Source organism: Homalodisca vitripennis, chromosome 1, assembly GCF_021130785.1.
Source record: "Homalodisca vitripennis isolate AUS2020 chromosome 1, UT_GWSS_2.1, whole genome shotgun sequence".
In the NCBI taxonomy this organism is placed as follows: domain Eukaryota; kingdom Metazoa; phylum Arthropoda; class Insecta; order Hemiptera; family Cicadellidae; genus Homalodisca; species Homalodisca vitripennis.
Window position 1 is genome coordinate 201,766,605 of NC_060207.1, and position 14,835 is coordinate 201,781,439.

Here is a 14,835-nt window from a genome sequence, read left to right on the forward strand (position 1 = left end):
TGTTACAACTTGAATGTCGTAGTTGATCTCTGTCTACAGCCAGATGAAAGAACAAGTGGTTATAAATATACTCCTGGATAACGCTAACCCAGCACCTAACATTGTGCACATAATTCAAACACCAGTGCTAAAATAACTTTTCATGTTTACTTCAGTGTAACTTTTCTAAACACCCATTTGACAAAGAATAAGTTTTGGTGAGTTTAACTACTACCTAATGCCGTATCTTATTTGAACAGGAACACAGTCTATTCGGAAATTAAGAGACATGTTCATAAGTCCTGTTGTGCTAAATCTACACCATTTCTTAGATCTGTCAGAACGCTCCTATATTTTTAGAGTCAGCAATTAGGAACATTTTTTCTTGTCTAGAGAGATGAGCCAAAACCATGCCTCGAAATCTGACACCCTGAAAAGCCACTATTATTAGTGAAGTAGGAGCTATCATACAGAGAATTGTTGCTGAGTTGTATGGAGTTCACAACACTACTGGTATAAGAGATGTTCAGCGGTTTCAGGAGACCAGAAGATACAACAGAAGGCGAGGTCAGGGTTGGCCTCAGGTTAAAAGTGAAACCAGACAACCGACTTTTAAGACTGAACGCATTAAGAAGAAGGACATATACAACTACAAAGCTGTAGGGGTTGTTAAGAAGGATTCGCAACGTTCAAGTTACAAACAGAACCATTCGTCGACGACATTGTTTTCTTCTCAGATAAACAGCAGACGGCCTGCCAGAGGTTTTATGTAAACATCCTGATTCGTTACTAACAAAACATGAATGTATTACAAAATTTACTATATCTGCTCAAATTTTAATTCAGAAATAATCGAACTTAAATTGAAGATTAACAATTAAATTATAAAAAATATATATATACAACACGTACGGTAGTACACCATGGTAAACTATCAGAGCCTGCATCTATGCAAATATCGAGGAAGTTGGCAATACTTATCGAGTTGTATTGCAGGCAGGTGTAAAATCAAAAATGTTTGTATGCCTGTAGCTCAGCGTTGATTGATCTGTAAAGCTGTAAACAACGAGACGAATAAGAACACAATATTAGTATTGGTTGTTTTTGTTTACGTTTTGAAGCATAACATTTTTATACATTGATACTGTTTTTATTTGAAAATTAGTAGCCCCATGTAAGATACATAAAAGCAGTGAAGAATTAAGTTAACCGCCAAATATCTAAAGTAATAAATATTGATTAGTGCTTTATTAGGGTGTTTGAAAGGAACAGTGGCATAGTAAAATCTATAATGTGTTGAGATTTAAATTTTGCAGATGAACTACAACTGATTGGGTAAATCTTCTTGTTCTTACATGTACCTTTCTCAAAATACAACTGGATAGCAATGAATTCAGCAAGTAAAGTAAGTTCTAGATATTTTAGATGTAGACCTAAGCCTATGTTATTTTCTGGAATTATTGACATTATAGTTTGAAATGTCAACAAGTTTATGTATGGTCTCATACATACATTTTTTGCTCAAAATATTTCATGTCATGAATTTAAATAAAGCCGAAAGTACATCTGAAAACATAACCTTAAAATTACAACTGGTAGCCTAAACATGAAACTAACCTAGAGTTGACAATTATATTTTCAACATTAGGCTGCAGTAAGTAGTCACCACCTCAATGGAATGAGGGTACCAAATTCCCCATAATCCGATTGTGTTGATAACCACTTATTATACTGTAGCCAGATTGTCAATCATAAACACCTTTAAAACAATTGAACACAAAAGCATTAGTTACTGATTACAGTTACTTAAAATTAATTATTGCTAATTCTTTGGTATCAATTTACAATAACGTGACCATGGAAAGGTATGTTCATGAAAACTACAATTTTTCCTGAAAACAATAGTGAAGAAAAAATTCGTCGGCAACGAAAATCAAAGGAGTTACGATTTTTTGAAAACTCTGTTTTTGACAGTATTTCTGGCAATTTTACTGAAATGATGCTGACAAGTACGTTAATTCTGTCAACGATGCCTGCCCGCTGCGCATTGCTTGCTCTTTTAGAAAAAAAAATTAACTCGAGCTTGCAAAAGTCGAATCCCAGATCACGTGATGCCCCTGATCCTTAACCCTCCAAGTGTTGTTCGACAAAATTTTGTCGGTTATTTTCCATTTTTAACGCAATAATGCCCGAAAGGCATCAATATAATACAATAATATACTTTCCCCCAGTTTATATGCACCTGTGATAATAATACTTGGCTATAAATGCCCAACCCATGAAAAAAAGTCCATTTTTCATGGTCACGGTATTGTAAATAAATACCAATTCTTTTTAATGTATTAAATAACAATATTGTTCCAAATTAACTCCCAAGTAAAATCACTTTTATGGTATTTGAGTAATGGCCTCAATTACAGTGACAATGACAAGTTATTTGTGTCCACTTACAAGCTGTGAGACATTACTTCCTTCAAAATACTAAAAAGTAACTAAATGTTACACTGCTTTGTTTGTTACATATTTTACAAATACACATAGCCTAGCCTTGATAGTTTATTACTGTAATTATAACTTTTTACATATAAAAACAGCTGAACTATACCGTAATTTGAAATACCTAAAAAACGTAATTCAGTTTGACTTTTTTGGTTTTGGTAGGCCTAGTTTAATCATAAATATCTATACGGTTGTGGTGGTGGCTGCGTATTGTACTACAGTCAATGTAAACAAATAGGCACTTCACATTAGCCTATTTTTTAAGGTAAAATTCTTTAAAAGTAAATTTAAAAACTACAGAAACAAATTCAATTTTATAATAACCAATTTTTTTTATAATCACATAAAAGGAACTAGGTATAGTAGTTGAACAGGCTAACAGACTAAGCTAATCCCTCCACCAGGTGCTGCCCTACGCCGATGGTGGCAAACTAAAAACATCCCTTGAGATAGTAGGCTATCAATCAGCAAAATATTAAATTCCAAAAGGCTAATCACTAATACTTGAGAACTAAAAATATTACGCTCACCAAACCATATTATTCTATGTAGCAGGACAGTGGCCGGTAGTGTTGAAGTATACAAAGAACTTATATTCATGTTAGGCCTACAAAGTAAAATATAACATGTTTTTCTGTCCATTCTCCATCCATCCAATAACAGCATTATAAGTATAACACTAACTTTTACATTGAATATGCAGAAAGACATCACTCATAAGCACCAAAAAAGAGAAAGAAGTGTGTTGAAGTACACAAATAAAAAAAAGAGAAAGGACAAAGTCTATATTTCTTGAAATGGTTATGCAACCAAATCTAATCGATTAGAAAAAGCAGTGACTGAAATGCCCAAAAAAATTGAGCAATGGCAAACAGGACCAAAATAACAAGGAAGAAATTGTTAATAAACTTCACTATGGAAGTAGAAACTGTAGCCAAAATCACTAAAAAAAAGCTTAAAAACTCTTACATTACCTTATAATATAGTAGGGAGACCTATTCTTCCTGCTGAAATCCTCACTTGAATATTGGTAACCCTGTGTTTTCTTCCTCTTCTAGCCTAACTACCCTCCTTATTTGTTATCCTTCCCTATCTGTAAACCCTGTCTTAATTTTATTGTTTGTTTAATAGTTATGGTTCCTATTAACTATTAATGTGAAAAATGTTTACTAATTTAGAATTTTAGATACATTGATATATATGGTAGTTCTGTTATTTGATGTATAAGTATCAATGATTATAACAAGCGATATAAAAACCAGTTCCGCTTATCGTACTCTGACCATCTGAGCTACCAAAACCAAAATTTCAAACCAAATTATGTTATAGGCAGTACTCCTCCATAGACTAGTGGTTATAGTCTTTGCTCTCTAACCGAGAGATCATGGGTTCGAATCCCGGGGAGGTCCAAAAAAATGTAATAATAACAAAAACCAGTGCACTTCGAAGCCGGCATAGCTGATGCTGAGGCTTAATACAGTATAGGTCAGCTGTTTTTATATCTTAAAAATAATAGTTTTAATGAAGAAAAAGAGACTAATAGGCAATGTGTATTTATAAAATGTAAGAAACAAAACACTGTATTTGAATATTTTGAAGGATAAACATGCCTGATGACTTGTAACTCAAATACCAAACACGTACACATACAGCTTGTACATCCCCATTGTACTTGTGGCCATTATTCAAATACAATAGTCAATAAATGATCTTACTTTTTTTAAATTAATTTGAAACTATTTTGTTATTTAATACATTGGAAAGATATGGCAATAGTTGATTGTACATAACTATAGTTAGAATGTTTTTGAATTTGATCATTTAGCTATATCAAATTGATAATTGGGTACTATGATTCAATGGTGATGGTGGCCACTTACCATACTGCAGCCCATTATTTTATTATCAACTTAAATAGAGCTATACAGGAATGGGTGTGAAAATTCCACGTATCACCTGATAATTTATTAATAGTGAACAATTTCCCATTTCAAGATGTTTTGGTCTTTGTATCACTTGTTTATGCTTGTTGTTATTTCATGTCTTTTTGAAACATTTTAAACATTGCAATAGCATTGTGTGTAAATGAAATTACAACATTACAGTTATTGCAGGAATTATGTAAACAGGTGCAAGTTGTAGGCTTGAAGAGTAAATCAAAACATGTTTGTGTGTGTCACAGGTTGGAGAAATATTTACAGCCGCAGGAGCAGCATTTAACAAACTGGGAGAGTTGACTCTGCAGTTGCACCCAACAGCTGATTCTCCTGCTGGGTAGGTTTCGATCACATTTTACAAAAAAGTTTGTTTGAACATGGTCAAGTTTCCCCCTTTTGTGTAAAATGATTCTGATGGATGGAAAACACAGCCTATACTGGTCACAATCCACAAATCAACAACATTGAACAATTCTGGGTGACCACTACACTACTATTTACGTAGATTGTATTAATCAAGTATATCTGAAGGATAAGATAAGCATACCTTCCAAAGCGTTGTATAATAACCTCCATTATATCGTTTGTGCAGTAATTATTCCATGATTTGTGATTATATATACTTTTATCAATATCACTGACATTCGTCAGAGTTTATTAGCCTAATGAACTTGAAATGAGGAAATTAACCTATACAACGTTATAATATCGTGAATAACAACATGGTTCTGTAAATAAAATATTCCTAATCAACTCACTTTTAAAAGCTATAATAACTCAGTTGTCAACACAACCAATATTTTTTGGGAAAATTCCACAGCCGTGAGACATAAAATTCAGTGGAAATTCTTTGTAAATAATTAGTACTAGACCTATACCATGATTTTAAACCATACCAGAAAATTCAGTCATTCATCACAATCATTTATAAATACTTATATATTTGTAACTTTTTGAGCTTTAAAATAACAATTTATTATTCACAGTACTGAGCGTTAATAAAAAAAACTTTCAAATATTTAAGTTTATTTTATGTATGTTTTAATTTTTATACTTTCAAACTGAAATCGTGTTTTTAGATCCTCGTACTGAGCTAGTCTGGTGCTGTATAGAAGTGTATTTGTCTGATTTTTCCATAAACCCTCTCCAGGTCGAAGTACCATGAAGTCAGTAAAACAGTTGTTGCAGAACGTTACAAATAGTTCCCTTAGTTTTGTAAGATAGCAGCACTAGCCTGATAGAATTGTGATGAAAAACTACTAAATCACTCTGAATGAAGAGATCAATAAGATGTCAGCAGCAAAAGGCAAAGAGCAATGATAGCAGTTGATGATGGTGATCAGAGAAGAGGGTTAAATCCTTATTTTTTTTATGGGAGATGCATTGTGCGGCTGAAGTTAAGAATTAGAAATACTGTAGACTCAATGTGATCAAAAACACAGAGATGATAGGAAGGGTACTACTTCCCATAATGTTGACCCCTTTATCTTAATTCACCCAATCGTCATTTATAAGATTGTGGATAAACTTCACGCAGGTTATATAATTTGGTTAGTCATCGGTACTACATAGAGAGATTTATTAATCTGGTTTAGAGAGCCCTGCTGATGATTCCCTTTGGTAGCTAAGGTATGAGACCCAAATCCTCACTCCAGATTTTTATATCATGCATGGCGAAAGGATAATATTAGCTTCAACATTACACTTTTGAGACAGAGACAGCCTCAGTGGCTTGTTATCCCGATGCTTGGTCACCTTGTTGTCAGGGTGTTTTTGGCAAAGGAAAACATTACAGTCATTGAACACTCCCTTATTCTACTGATCACTTACCAGCAGGCTTTGTGTTTTCCCCAAAGTTAAAGCTGCCTTGAAGTATTAGTTTTGGCATCCTCCAGAGGAATTTAAGAGCATCCTTTAAAGTCTGTATGATTGATGTAATGAGTGGGTAGATAGGAGGAATGCATGTAGATCACTGAATAAATTTTCTCTTCTTTTCAGTACTGCAACATTTATTATAGTAATAGTCCTGGAACTTTTTGAGTGCACTGTGTGTGAATCTCTACGGTGCAAGAATTTTCTGACACCTGCAGTGTCCAATACTGTAGATCCAATGAGATTAAAGCTAGGTAGTTCCTCAATTTTGCTAACCGAAGGAGATTAAAACTAGATATTTTGCCCAATATTTTAGACCAAATGACATCAAAGCCAGATATTGTGCCCAATGTTGTAGTTACAATACAGAGTAGTGATGTTTTACATCTATATACTTTTGTACATGTTAAGTAACTCGTAGGTCATTTCTTTTAAAATTGTATATGGGAATAAGTGATATTACACTTAGGGTTAGGGTTTTTTTCTAGTAAGAAAAAATTAAATAAAGTAGTACAACAAATATGTTACAGTACAAACAGCTTACTCAAATATATTTAAATATGTGCACTGTGATAGTGATTTTATAATTGGTTCTAATTTCCAAATATGATTGTCACCAGAGGCATTTGAGAAAATTTGATACCTTTCATAATTATCACTTTCTTATCTCTCCCCTAAGATCATTTGACATTCCTGTCAAAATGTATGGTTTGTTATAGAAGCTAAGAACTAATATGTTAGCTAGATTCATATAACTATTTATTCATCTATTTATCATAAAGTCTAATCAAAATGTATCCAGACTGGTCCCTTAAAGTTTGCTGATGTAAGCAATACAGTAAAATTAAAATCAGCTAAGGTTGATGAATGTATGTGTAATACTTCCTTTATATCAGTGTTTCTCATGCAGCATGTATCCATGTGCTTTAGTAACTGTTGCTTTTTGGCATGTCAGAAAATATCAATCAGCATATCTGTACCCAATTAATACATGTTTTTAGTGATGAGTGAATGAGCTTTGTGCATGTTTTTGTTAAACTTTTAAACTGATCGGTAGACTTCAAAAAGCTCGGAAAAATTAAGCTGAAAACACTGTTGTTAGGTTTTTTTCAATCGGTCAATAAAGAATACTGTCCTTAAGTTTTATATTAGATTATTATGTCCATATATCACTAAAAACACAATACATCACAATAGTAATAGTCTAAATATAGCCATCTTACTCGCCTAATAAAACTCAGCAGTTCTACTTGGGACCTTTTTGTTCTCCATGGTAATAAAATACCACTGAAAATATGGAGGTTCCACGATTCCAAAAAGTAACTTCAGAACCTGTTGTGAGCAAAGGAATTGGTACTGGACAAAGATTTTGAACTTTGAAGGATGAACTTATATGTCTCGAAATCCACTAATTTATAGTAACTCCAGTCCTGATACTTTTTGACTAGACCTCATAGGTGTAAGTGTTTAATAAGGAAATGTTTGATTTCTTTTTCTACCAGTAAATGGTCAGAGGAGGAAATAGAAATGCTGAGACAAGCGGTGAAAAAGTTTGGGGATGATCTGAATCAAATCAGTGAGCACATCAAAGGCAGAACAGTGTAAGTCCCAGTGATTAATTTGGTTTTTTTTTATAATATTAGTTTGACCCGTCCAAATTTACAATTGATTGTACTGAATAAAAGTTATGTGAACTATTGCAGCAGAATGGGCATTTAAAAATAACTTAGAAGTGTTGGTATATCCAGCCCAGGGTTGATCAAATAAGGAAAGTTTTGAATAGCAAGAATAACACTAGGTCTGATCTTTTCCTTTCCAAGCATACCTGTAAAACTGGCAAAGTATGTTGCTAATTTAAATTCAATCTACACCAAGTCAATGTATAGTTCATTCTTTTCTCGTATCACGAGCTGTAAAGAACCAATATTACTCTTCGTCAGGTGATAAGACAATTAGTACGTAAAAGATAGAACATGCAGCAATGGACTTGAAAGAACAAAAGGGATTAAACATACCTATACAAGGAACCACCAGAGAGTGCAGTTGGCGGCGACCAATAGAATGGACTGGCCTGCGCGACGTTGCCACACAACTGCCGCTGCCGCCCGGCACGGCTGGCGCATTGTGGCTGATAAACTGCTGCGCTATCACAACTAACACTGATACTGAACATTTAAAACTTATCAGTATAATTGAAAAAACAATATTTAAAATGCGTTGACAGTTTGCTATATTATATTTAAATTACTTGTATAGTTTATTAATGTTATTACAAACTAACTATCGATTAAAACAAACAAATCGTCCCGTCAGTTAGTCAGAGTAAAGTACTTGCTTATTTCCATACGATACAACAATCTTTTCAGTGATTTTAAACGATTACTAAACACACACAAAATTAGTATACATGTTGCTTATATTGGACACTGCATGACGTGTTGCTTGATTAAAAATAATTTAAAAAATTTAACAATATAATCAATTTTAAAATTATCGAACAATTATATTTTTAAATTATGAATTAATCAAATTTTCCACTAAATAACTTTTAGGGCCTACTATTTTTAAAACTTACTTTAGAACTGTATAAGAAAGTGCATTCATATTATAAAAATACTTGTGCTGAATGATTTTTCAACTATGGCCAGTTTAAATATTTAAATCACCCACGTGTGAAAACAATTTTTACATAACACAGATTCAAGACTATTAATAGCCAGGTTGGAAAAATGCTTTCAAATGGTTATAAATTTATGAGAAGAACCGAAGTGCGTAACAAAACCGTTGCGGCAACAATTCCCACCGTTATGTACTGAATAAGTATATTTATGGAAAAGAACATAATATGTTCTTTATGAATATATTATACATTTTAAATAAATATGAAATATATTATATTTCAGTTGTATTTGATAACTTTCTTACCAAATTGAAAATCCATTTAACATAACATGATTATACTATGCAGACATGTAATGCCTTATTATATATCAGTGATAATGGCATTATCTAACTGTTAAATACGGGAAATTAACGTTTTTGCGGTATTTTTATGTTTTCTTTTTAATTTATATTTCGGCTAAAGATTTTAATCCTACGATCTTCGTATATGAGTAATATAATACAATAATTTATTTCAATCCATTTAACTCAACATGGAAATAAGCTACAGAAATGTACTTTTTTTAAATAACCTTAAAATTACATTTTGTAATACGTAGTTAATTAATTCAAGACAGCTCTAACATTTCTTTCGAGCGTAACGGTTAAGTATTTTAAGAACGCTGGACTCGCGCGGCTTGTGGTTACAGCGGGGAACAAGTTTGGCAACGTCGCTCAGTTCTCGTTGGCCGCTCCAAGGTCACGGGCAAAATAGGCTCCTCCCTCAACTGCACTCTCTTGTGGTTTTTTGTATAAAAACTGCTTGGAGTCCAGACAGGAGAAATGAACAGGCACTGGTCACTGCACAGGATGCAAGTCACGAGCACAAGAAGTCCAGAGCACAAATACACATAACACTGGTTAGGTAGTCTCTCACTTTCGCCTGTGCTGGTGTGATGTGTGTTTGTGCTCTGGACTTTTTGTGCTCGTGACTTGCATCCTGTGCAGTGACCAATGCCTGTTCATTTCTCCTGTCTGGACTCCAAGCAGTTTTCAGGTATGTTTAATCCCTTTTGTTCTTTCAAGTCCATTGCTGCATGTTCTATCTTTTATGTAATAATTGTCTTCTCACCTGTCTAAGAGGATAGATTTCAAGCCTTGAAATAGTGTGTTGTATATTTTGTAACATATAACAATGCCAGATATCCTAAATCCTATTATCCTTTTAAACCTTCCATCGTCAATAACAAACTTTAAACAAATATTATTGTATTTAATTTATCACAACACAAGAACAGTAGAAGAATATTAAAATAAATGAAATGTTGGGTTTATATAAGTCCGAAACTCGCACATATTTACAAAATACTACTATATCGAATAACCAATTCAGGCCTATTTAAAAATAAAACCATACAACTAAAAATTATGTAATCATTATATTTCCACAAAGTTTACAAATTTTATTTATGAAGTTTTCTCAGGAAAGAGTAAAATATTATTTATTAATAAGAAAATAAAATGTTAATGTTGAAAATAGATAGGTTCACTTACAAGGCATTATGTCTAGAACTTTTCAATTCTTGCATGAACAGTAAACTCTTTGTACCCTTATATTTCATACGTTTTAAAAAGTAGTAGCAATTTTTTTGTGTTTACAAAACTGTACATATACAGTTGCAATAGGTTTTAAAATGAATGAAATGATAACCATTTGGACTGTTGTGGCTTTCAGACAGGTGAGTTCCATTAGGACTATTGTAGTAACAGAATCTTCTTGTACTTTATTCTATTCTAAAAAAAATTAATCTTTCAGTTTTCAATCTAATGGATAAATCATATCTGAAATATCTCAAGGATTGGAAGAAGCCAGTAATACTGTTTTCCATATTTTCTGTTGCTATATTTCATCAAATTTCAATTAAACAATTATATGACCACATTACATGCAAGTATGTACTATTTGACAGTTAGAGGCACAACACTATGCAGACATGGGTTAGCCATGTAATACTGTACTCTGAAACTGACTTAACCAAAGAGAAACCTGTAATGAAGAGGATGTAAACAAATTATTGTATCTGCCATTTATTTTGCCCACGCAGTATCTCAAGAACCATTTCAGCAATAGATGAAATTCCTGTATTTCTATAAAGAGTTGAAATACACAATTGTATCCCCCAACTCCCCACTTTTAACATTTTTAATATTGAGAAGAAAGACAATATGTGTAACTATTAAACAGCTTAAAGTATCTACGTATTTGAATATTGTTTTGCTGCTTTTCACAAAATCAGGCGTCTGAGTTTCCAAGTGACAAGTTCCCACCCCAAAATTTAAACAAAATCCATAGGTATAGCCATTTACTAAACTTTCATTATGTTAATATGCAAAATTGTCGCCAATTTAAAATTGAAATTTTCTATGTATGTAAAATAAAAATACTTATTTTTTTCTTCATATTAAAACTTTTAGATTAATGAAAATAAAACAATAGGCCTTGTAATGATTTTTTATCAAGTAACTAGATTTGTCTAGAATGTTTTATTTTTTACCCGTTTTCTAAAATGAAAGAGGGTTTGAAGGCAGTTCAATACTTTAAAATATTATGTCCTTTCGAATGCCCATCAAATAACTGCACTGAAGACTGAACCTGAAACCTCCTACAATCATGTTGTATTTTGTCGCAATAAAAATGGTTGGTGATTTGAAATGCTATATACTTCTTACAGAGTTTAAATATAAGTAATCAATTTTGGAAATGTGATTGTTATTGTTACTGTAAAACTTTCAATTTTGTTTTATGCAATTATTTCTATAAGTAATCTTTTATATCTCAGCAATACTGATTTTAAATGAGATCGTTTATTATTTAAACTAAAATATACATAAACAAATTTAATTCCAAACTTAATATAATTGCTATTTTGTATAAGAATCAAAGATTTAAATACTACCTTAAGATATGGGTCATTATTATTTCATAATCAATTGTATAGTTGATTATCATTATAAAAAGACAACATTTGATAACCAGTCTTTTAAATACCATAAGGAAGTAAAGTATGTTCTCAATTGAAAGTATTCTAGCAGAATTATAGTTTAAAAGTAAGCTGTCGGACCATTTCAAATGACTCATCTCTATTTAAATGTCTTTGTGCAGTATAAACATGTCCAGTAGTGTGCCATTATAAAATTGAACTTATTATTTATAGTCATGTTAAGAATACTTTTGACAAAGCTCGTAAATTTTGCTTTATTAACTTTGTAACATTGTAACATTAGTAGCGTAATGATGTTCCAGATCACAGATCAGGACGACCCTGAAGAAGAAGGCGTTTGAGGATGCAGGTATCCCAGTGAGACAATTGACATCAGTGCAAGCTCCGCAGCAACAGCAGGGGATGCTGACAAAGACAGTGCAGGAAGTAACACTGAATATGCTCAACGCCCCCGAGTCTGAGGTTGACGTTGAAGGCTTACACGAGGATGTCAAAGTGGAGTTTGACGGAGCGATGGAGGAAGTGACGTCCTAACAGTGATTTTGGGTTTGATTCTGACTTTGAGTGCTGTGAACTATAATTCGTTTTCAAGAGATTATTATATTATATTTAATATATGGACTAGATTGAGACTTTATCACTTAATGTAAGGCTGTACAATTATTTCTGTGGTTTTGATTGAATATATATATATATAAATATTTTTATCAGTGATGCAATATACATAAAATCAATTTATAACATTCAAAATCAGTATCAAATGTCAAAAAAATTAAAGACAATGTTATGAGAGTATTTAATTTTAATTTTCTTCCATATATGTCCCGTATGAACTGTTAAAACTGATTTTAGTGTTTGGGTCTTGAACTTTCTTTTGGCAAACACTTCGAAAGTGCAATAGAAGAAACAAGAAATTATATGTATTTAAGAAGGAAACAGTTTAATTTCAAATTAATTATTAATTCCTTGATCCGCTTTAAACAATGTACTCAGAAATGCTATAACGATATGGCTAACAAATATTTAATAAGTAATTTCTAGGAAAGTTGTGGTTAAATCATAAACATTGTATAGATAGAATAAAGGGGATGAGGAATACATAGAGATTACATCATTAACCGAAGGGAAATTATGACCTTCAAGACAATTTCTGATATTGTTAGTTAATTTAGAGTAAAAATTTTTAGATTTTTGTTAGTATGCCATAAACTGGTAGACCGATATTAGAATGGTGAGATTTGTAGACAAAGTTGGTTTTGCAATTTGAGGCAGTGTCCATGCTCCACACGTTTTTAACTTATCAATATAGTTAAACATTATGTTTAAACAAATTGTTAAATTTCATAATATTTTCATATTGCAACAAGAGTCACTGCTATCTCATAAATATACTTTATGTTTGTGGTATGAGTCACTAGTGACTCGAAGATAGTGGACTTTGGCATCTGATACTTTAGTTTAGGTCAGTGTTAGAGCGTTCCAGATGAAATTGGCAGAACTACCAGATTGTGTTTTATTAAGAAGGGCCATTGTGTACTGTTTATATTTTACTAAACTATTATTGAATAAAGCTCCAAAATGTGTCAAAGGCCACCCTATACCTTGGAGGTTGATGCAGTAATAACGTAACAGATAACAGTAGCTGACATTTCCCTGAAAAGGGAAACAATTGCACATGTTTGAGTCATGGATGATTCATGACGCACACAAAAGATAACTTTAAGCAAAATAATTCTTGATCCATCATCTCATATGTAATTCCTAATTCCCTGTAATCACTAATGAAATCTGTATAAAGCTGTTAAAAATGTTTCTGTAAAATAGATTAGGCTTGATGGATATAGTTTACAACTGAACGTGTATTATGAGTCACCGGTGACTTGTGCCGCAGTAGACGTTTTAATAAATACAATACTCATTTATTTACTTACCATTTTATAAGAGGAAGTTTCTGAAATACTGAGGTTGGAAATATTGTCTATTGACTTGTCTTACAAACTAGTCATAAATACTTACAGTATAGTTCTGATTATGGAATATTGAGCTACAGAAAATTCACATTAATTCAATCTTGACAGATTTAAGGTTTGTGAATTTCTTTACGGTTTTGGGGAGGAAATGCAGTGTTCCAATAAAATTACGCAAAACATAGCAACGATCACATTGTGTGCTTTACACATCACTGTGGGTTTTCGCTGCATATTCCTCTGTCATGATTATTTACTTATATTTTTAGCTGGTACATAATGGTTCCTACCATCTAAAGCTATTGCTATATTGGTTATTCTGTCGATATTTCCAAATAATTTGAGTTTTAAGCATCATCAACCCGTATTAGCATGAAGTATCAAGACTACTTTATTTGATTATTGTTTTCTTTGTTTCCCTCTAACCATACCTACGATAATTTTAGAACAAATTGTATAAAAATTAAGAATTTGTGAAAATTATTATATGTGTACAAATTGAAATTTAAACAAACAGTATTGAAATGTACTGAAAAGGATTGATTATGTTTGTATGTCTGATTTATGTGAATTGAAAGTGTTTACATAAACCAGTCCACACTTTTAGGATCTTCACTCTATTGAGTATGGAAGCCAAGAGAGTTAGCTAAACTTCATGCTGAAAAACTAAATGGCTGAAGCCTCAACAACTGGACTAAAACTGAAAATATATACAAGTATATAGAAATGAGGTTAGCTTCTAGAACCAGCAGATGAAAGACCAGCTGTAGCTAAGACCAGGATAAAGGCTAGGTACTGCTACTGCCAGACCACTGGCTAACAAAATAATAAATGACAAACATTACATCCACCCAGGAAGGGAAGACAATATTCTTTATTGACATAATCATAGAGATCAGTACATGACGTCAAAGTTACTTAAAAGTTTACATTAAATAAGTGAGTCTAAAAATTCTTTTTCATTGTAGAATGGTTTTG

General features: G+C 32.3%; 1 protein-coding gene across 1 annotated transcript; it reads left to right on the forward strand.

The window, feature by feature from the left end:
* The first annotated feature begins 1,008 nt into the window (after positions 1–1,008).
* LOC124353022 (chromatin complexes subunit BAP18) lies at positions 1,009–12,685 on the forward strand. The gene is made up of 4 exons (XM_046802811.1): positions 1,009–1,384; positions 4,661–4,752; positions 7,790–7,888; positions 12,193–12,685. Exons 1-4 carry the CDS (start codon positions 1,367–1,369, stop codon positions 12,422–12,424), a joined length of 441 nt encoding a protein of 146 aa, XP_046658767.1. The 5' UTR covers positions 1,009–1,366; the 3' UTR covers positions 12,425–12,685.
* The last annotated feature ends 2,150 nt before the right edge of the window (positions 12,686–14,835 follow it).

What these genes read in the sequence shown, in the direction of transcription:
- LOC124353022 (XM_046802811.1), top strand. An exon ending in ACAGCTGATTCTCCTGCTGG is followed by an intron (nt 4,753 to 7,789) that starts GTAGGTTTCGAT and finishes TTTTTCTACCAG; the next exon opens with TAAATGGTCAGAGGAGGAAA. An exon ending in CACATCAAAGGCAGAACAGT is followed by an intron (nt 7,889 to 12,192) that starts GTAAGTCCCAGT and finishes ATGATGTTCCAG; the next exon opens with ATCACAGATCAGGACGACCC.